We start from the raw sequence: 7,322 nt of genomic DNA on the forward strand, positions 1-7,322 counted from the left end.
CGACCCGCTTTGGTTAGTAATCGGTGGGGAGTGATTGGGGATCCAGAATTCCTGCGAAATATTAATTTTCTCACCTTTGTTGATATCCCAGAAGACCAGACCCTCCATCTGAGTGCACTGTTTGGTGATGGATTTCCAGGACCAGGAGTGGTTAGCTTTAGGAGAAGAGGGTTTATGAGAATTGGGGAAGTACTTTTCTTTAAGCACTTGAACCCAAACAACTTGAGGGTTGTTGATAATGCGCCAGTTAATCTTGTTGAGAAAAGCCTGGTTGTCAAGAAGGAGAAGACGAAAACCCAGTCCTCCAAGTTTACGCGGCTTGTAGATGGCTGACCAGTTGATAGTGTGGAAGGTTTTGAATTTTCCCCACCAGAAAGTCCTTCTGAGGGACTCAATGCTGGTGCAAATGCCTTTTGGGATGACAAAACACTGCATCTGGTATCGGGGAACGACCGCCGCGATAGTAGATAGGACTACCGAGCGACCAGCTTGAGAAAGGAGACGAGTTTGCCATTTGGCAAGTTTGTTTTTGATTTGAGTTAAAAGAGGTTGGAGAGCTTGCTTCTTGTTCCGGTCGATGAAGAGATTTGTGCCAAGGTATTTGTCACCCGCAGAAGAACAATGCACTTTGAGCTCCCGGATGATCATCCGTTTAAATTTTGGATGCGAGTTCTTGGAGAAGAATATGTTGGATTTAGAGTAGTTGATCATCTGCCCAGAAGCATCGCTGATTTCCTTCAGAATGAGCTTAAGATTGTAGATTTTGTCAAGAGAATTCTGCCTGAAGATGATACAGTCATCCGCGAAAAGAAGATGATTGATAGTGAGATCAAAATTAAGAATAGGAAAGCCGATGAAGGAGGAATTGCTATTCTTATTCTCTAACAGCCGACTGAGACCTTCCATGCTACCGCGAATAGGAATGAAAAAAGCGGGTCACCTTCTCTGATCCCGCGACTAACATCGAAGTTTAAGCCAGGGCGCCCATTAATGTGAACTGCTATGAAACTGGTAGTGAGGCAAGTGTTTATGAGCTTAATCCAATCATGGGTAAAACCCATCATCTTCATGACGCTCTCCAGATAGTTCCATTCAATACAGTCAAAAGCCTTGGACATATCGAGTTTAAGACCAAAATAACTCTTCGCTCCCTTGATTTTCTTATAGGAGTGAATAAGCTCTTGGCTAATGATGATGTTGTCCGTAATTTGCCAACCTGGAACATACACCGCTTGGAAAGGGAGATAATATCAGTCAAGATAGGCTTGAGTCTATTGGCAAGAATTTTGGTGATGATTTTATAAGTGGTACTGAGCAGACTTATGGGTCTATAATCTGCGGGAGATTGGGGGGTTTTGGTTTTGGGAAGAAGATAGATGTGCGTGTGATTCGACATCACAGGCAGAGTAACATCTCTAAAGAAAAGAGAAACCATGTGAATAATGTCTTCCTTGACAGTATCCCAATTGGCCTGGTAGAAGAGGGGAGGATAACCATCAGGACCAGGAGCAGATCCCGGTTTAAGAGAGAAAATAGCCGTGCAGATTTCTTCCACCTCAGGGATGGAGCTCAAAGCCTCATTTTGGGAGTTGAAAATCTGAGGAGCGAAACACTCAATGAGGTTAGAAGACAAAGTGGAACCGATCGTCGAGGAGATATTCCGGAGATGGTTAGAAAAGACGGAAGAGATCAGCCTCATCAGTAGTCCACGAGTTGTCTTCCGTTTTAATAGAGTGAATTTGATTTTTGCGGTTTCTAGTGGTGGCTTTAGCATGGAAGTATTGGGTATTTCTGTCACCTAAGTTAATATTAGCTATTCTCGACTTCTCCTTCCACAAGCTCTCTTGTTGGAGAAGGAGGGTTTCGATTTGGGTGAAGGTTTCCTTGAACCTGTCCACATCCTTAATGGATTGGAGTTTTTGGGTGAGGCTCTTGATGTAATTGTCAATGTGATCGAAGACCTCTTCTTTATTCCACTTAGAGAGCTTGATGGCAAGGGAATTGAGCTTGGTTTGGATAGGATTGGGGAGGAAGGACCAGTTAGATTTGATGAACTGCGCACGATTTGGGTGGGACATCCAGGTACAAATTAATTTGAATTGTTTTCGACCTAGAGACGAGTTGGTCTTAGTAGTGAGAAGGATAGGGTTATGATCAGAACCAAGAGTTCGGAGATGAGTGAGTTTAGACTTGGGATCAGGGCCGTGCCTGAGAATTTCGGGGCCCCGTGCGAACTTTGATTATAAACCTTTCGTAAAAAAAAATTACAAACAAAAATCGAACAAAATACAAGATAATTGACCAGTAGATAGATGAAAACTATAGAAGACTCCAAATGAATTTTGGGGAAAATAGTTGTAGGAAATTTCTGTTTCTCTTTTAATATCATTTTCAAAAGAGATTCAGTCTAAAAATCCACTATCACGTGTGATTAATGAAAAAAAAATTTTATTATATCTTAAATTATGCTTATAACTATATTTAATACAATGAAATTATAAAGTTTTATAGAACTTCGATTCTTAACATATATATATATATATATATATATATATATATTGTGTGTGTATTTACCTGTTCTTTTTGTTGAAGGTATAAATATTTACCTATTTTTGGAAATTTGTAACAAAATTCTAAGATTTTTATTTCAAAAATCACATTAGAAGATATAAGAAATTCACCTAAAAAATACAATAGTTAAGAAAAAGGATAAGGGAGTAAAAATAAAAGTTGATTTAATAAAAATCAAGAAACATCACATGTCAGCCATGGGATTCGAACCCGCGTCTCTTGGGTCAAGTTCAAGGTGCTTCCAGCTGAGCTACTTCCCAACTACCGGTGATTATATTATCTTTAATAATAATATGCGATTATAATAGGTTAATTTAGATAAGCCATTTAACAAGTGGGCCCCTTTGTGGTGGGGGGTCCAGTGCGGGCGCCCTGCCCGCACCCCCCAAAACACGGCCCCGCTTGGGATGGATGGTGAGCCACTTGTAATTAACTAAAGTGCGGTCGAGCCTCTCTTGAATAAGGTTCCATTGAAACTGTTTGTTGGACCAAGTATACGGGTAACCCGCAAAACTAATGTCATGCAGTCTCAGATTATTAATGGTTTGCTTGCACTGAGAGATGGCCAGTTGAGAAACAACTTTCCCTCCTAGCTTCTCAGATTGGTCGAGGACGCAATTAAGCTCTCCAATAACGAGCCAAGGGATATTGCTATCAGGGGCATTGTGAGCTAGAATATCTCACGGCTTCATTTTATTATTATTGTACGGGCACCCATAGAAACCCGTGAGATTGAAAGTTTTATCATTATCCACTTGGGTGCCTCTAACGTGAATCATATTGCTGTCAGCATAAGTAACTTCTATGTCAAGTTGAGGGGACCTGGCTTATAGCCCAACAAGACAATGGGCTGAAGGCCAACATCATTATTTATACCTCATAATTGCTAAGACAAATATGAGTCAGTTTTGATTAGTTACTTAGTTAACGCGAGATTGTACGTGTTAGTGTCCATGCGTACTCAAATAAACTCCTTCAATAGAGCTATCAGGGGGTGGAGTCGACATAGCTCTACCACCTGAGTCCATCTCTAACCAAAGAGATTGATTGTTGGGAGGTCGACATGGGACTCATAATAACCCTGAATCCTGCGCTGACATAGAGACAAGCAAAGTGGTGGATCCCAATCAATTTTGCCCCCGAGCTCTGCCTGAGTCTCAAAATGGAGCAGACTCTTCAAAAATCAGCTCAGCACCTGGAACTTTGTTCTACCTCGTGGCAAGCGGAGAGGTGGATCTGAGTCAGCTACGCCCCACAGCTCTGATTTGACAAGAGAGACAAAGCGTGGTGGTTTGCTCGACACCTTGAGCTCTGCTCTGGTTTAAGAGAATGACATATGCGCGGAGGGCCAGACATGCATGGTTACAAATATGTTTTTCACACACGAACCGTTATGTCAGATGATCTGTTAGTGTCAGAAGATGAACACTTAAATAAATATTATCCTCTAACAACCACAAAACGTGGCTCTCATCAAGCAGTGTATTATACTGGCTGTATGTATACCAACTAATCTCAATGAAATGCCTGTTTGGGTAAAGGATTATGACCTAGTTAAAGCACATGTTCTTAACTCTCTTGACTCTAGAATTTTGTATTACTCTCATGGATATATAAAGGATCGGTCCTACAAATTTCATGGTTATCATCCTAATTTTCAAAATAAATTCACAGATGATGATGCATAAAATGTCTAGACGTTGACTGACGTCAAAAAGTCAAGCCATGACCTGAAGTCCAACGGGTCAACCCGACTTAAGGCAACATAACAGCTAAGCCCTCGACGCTCCTCCACCTACACCCCTAACTGGGAGGTCGGCCAAGACAAGCTAAGAGGCATCAATTGTGTTTCACCCCCGACCCAGACAGATTAACCCTGGAATCACTGAAGGAATGAGGGGGTTCGCGTAAGCTACGCCTCTGCCTCACACCCTAAACTAGGGAGAAAGGAAAGTGCCTACAGCTTATCGACCCAATATCGGAATCTCCCTAAAAGATCCTAGTCGGTTACAGATCTTAAGTGTTTTAAGCAAGTTTAGGCTTCAAGGGTCTGAGAGGAGAAAGTATCTCCGCAAAGATCTATCACTTCGGCAAGATATCTACGAAGTATCCTTGAACTTAGGAACTTCTATTTATCTAAGATCTGAGATAGATTCTAAGGGAAATCCTATATACTCATAAGAGGAAACTTTTTTAACGGTTTGACGACCACCGCCTCACCACTACCACTAATCAAAGTAGGGTTAACATTGTCTATAAAAGGACCCTCCATCGTCTTCCACAAGACATTTGGAACTTCACCCAGAAACAAGTTCACTTTCTCTGAGTAACACATACTCACCCCCAAAAAGATCAATCTATATTTAATCTTTTACTCCAAAGAATACCCTGACTGTCTTGAGCGTCGGAGCGGTTTTCGAACCCTTTGCAGGTTTCCCCCCTGGAATCAAAGAAGCAGGAGATGGAAGGAGGATCTGGAGCTTGGAGCAAGGAAGCAGGAGCTTGGAGCAGGAACCAGAGCTGGAGCGAGAACCACACGAAAGAATCAGACTCAACATCACAGAATATTCACACATAACGGAGGCTGTCATGCATCAACTCTGTTTTCCATGTTGATATAACGGAAGACCATTTTTTGACATCAGCAACTGGGTCACATGCTTTTGGTCTTCTCGTTGAATTAATTTTCACTGAGTACGTACAACCCATTTTTAAAATCTGTGCTCTAAAATTAAAGGTGCGGCTTTTGAAATATTGTTTGATGGGAGATTTGCTGTTTGGACCCCCTTTCGCATAATTCACTTGCTGTTTGGACTTCCTTTTTGCAGAGTTGCATTTAGGACTCCCTTTTAGCGGAATCAAAAGAGAATATTCCGTCGCTGAAGTTATACTTTCGATAATTCCTAGCTTACCCTTGTATAATTAATATTGCATTTAGGACTCCCTAGTTTATTTAACTCAGTAAACCGATGTCGAACACGTGTACGGAGATCGAGGGTCCAAAGATTCACAAGTCCATCTTTCATTTGGATCTCTTCTTAAGCATTTATCAAGAAAATGACGACACGAATCTTATATTTGATCTGAGATTTCTAGAATTTGATTTGAGAACCCAATTTGATACAGAATTGATGGTCCAGAATATTTCCATGGCGGATTACCATTAATCATCTCAATAATTGTGCAACTCAATGACCAAACTTGAGATTTCAGGTCCTTGTTGTTCTTAACAAATCACTTCCGGTGCCATCCAGAGTGGATTTCCTCTTGTTAAGATCACCATCATCTTCTCTTCTTCATTAAAAACTTATATTGAATTTTTTGGATGATCCAAAATCAACAAGTTTAGCAAAACCAGGAGTATGACCAACTAAAACATACCTTAACATCACAATGAATAATTCCATTAGAATGAGTGTAATTAAATCCAGATACAATACATTTAGTATAAGATTTCAAAATTTGTTCATCAAATCCGCCATTAATGTCTTGTTGAGCAAAATCAGTTACAGTTCCACCAGACATAAACTCTATGAACAAATTCATGTGTACTGACTTCCGCCATTTGATATTCAATTTCTTCATTTTGATCACATAAGGAGAAGAAAGAGATTTAAGAATTCGAATTTCTTTTTCAAAAGATTTAATCTGAAAAGGGTGAGAATTTTTCTTGATTTAACTGCGAAAATATCCCCCACAAGATTGATTAACAGCGAGATGAACAACTCCAAATGAACCAATTCCAATACCTTTATCTCTGATTATACAGAGTGGAGGAGGAGACAGAAATTTTGTTTCTTCCATTAAAGAAAGTTAGAAAGAGAAACTAAAAGAAAATGGTTTTGATAGAAGTTTGTGAGGGGTATGTATTTATTTCATAGGGTCGATTTTGTGCTTTGATGGTTTGATAGAATTTTGTTGCTCACAATTCACCTTCCCACAGCCGATTTTGTCTGCAACCTACAAAGAGAGAGTCGAGAAGATGAAATTGGCAGTCGATAGATTTCTCTCCTAGGGTTAGTTCGCGGGTCGACGGGTTAGGTTTAGTTAACATGAGGGTTCAAAAATAGGATGGCTTAGGTTATGTGAAGGGTAGAATAGTATTTCTCATTTGCTTAGGGTAAAATAGTACTTTCATCCCAGAAATATTGTTGTACTGTTATATTTAACTTTTTTTTTTTGAAAAAGAGAGTCCAAAATGCAACTCTAAAGAAAGGGAGTCCAAACAGCAAGTGAATTATGTGAAAGGGGGTCCAAACAACAAATCTCCCTTGTTTGATTCTACAGTACTTTTTTTTGTTGAACTAAGTTCGACTCTACTGTAAACTTGAGAATGTCGATTTCCTATTCATTTGGTTTAACTTTACCAGCATCCTTCACATTCAATCTAAATTAGAAGTCAAATTAAGCATGAATTGTGATGAGTACGTAAAGTACTCCATTTTTAGGCTTTATTTTATAGTCTTTACGTGTTAATTTTGATGGAGTTAATTAAATTACATGGTTTTGTAGGAAGCTCCCAAAAAGATAAAGAAGTTACTAATACAAGAAGTTCCTAAGGATATTGAGATAGATGTATGGATTGGTAACTATAAAGAGTGAAGTTGCTGAAGAAAATGGATTGTTTAGGGTGCGTTCTGCAGTTTGGCATTTTCCAGGGGGTCATTCTGGATTCTAAGGGACTGAATTGTGAGAAACAGGAAGTACATTCTGCCCACAGCCCACGGGAATGGGAATTATGGTAATGGTGA

General features: G+C 39.8%; 1 protein-coding gene across 1 annotated transcript; it reads right to left on the reverse strand.

Moving 5' to 3' along the window:
* Positions 1-5,529: 5,529 nt before the first annotated feature.
* On the reverse strand, positions 5,530-6,375 carry LOC147555871 (uncharacterized). Its single transcript, XM_086658547.1, has 2 exons — positions 6,252-6,375; positions 5,530-5,642 (listed from the first exon to the last, which is right to left on the reverse strand). Exons 1-2 carry the CDS (start codon positions 6,373-6,375, stop codon positions 5,530-5,532), a joined length of 237 nt encoding a protein of 78 aa, XP_086514673.1.
* Positions 6,376-7,322: the final 947 nt, after the last annotated feature.

The sequence above is a fragment of the Eschscholzia californica genome, unplaced genomic scaffold (genome assembly GCF_041429995.1).
Source record: "Eschscholzia californica isolate CP2 unplaced genomic scaffold, dmEscCali1.0.p SCAF_2, whole genome shotgun sequence".
Lineage (NCBI taxonomy): Eukaryota > Viridiplantae > Streptophyta > Magnoliopsida > Ranunculales > Papaveraceae > Eschscholzia > Eschscholzia californica.

Bases quoted from the DNA above. Each gene is read 5' to 3' on its own strand.
- LOC147555871 (XM_086658547.1), bottom strand. From the start codon at position 6,375: ATGGAAGAAACAAAATTTCTGTCTCCTCCTCCACTCTGTATAATCAGA. The intron at 5,643-6,251 runs GTTAAATCAAGA...ATCAAATATAAG, and splicing joins TTGTGGGGGATATTTTCGCA to ATTCGTGTCGTCATTTTCTT.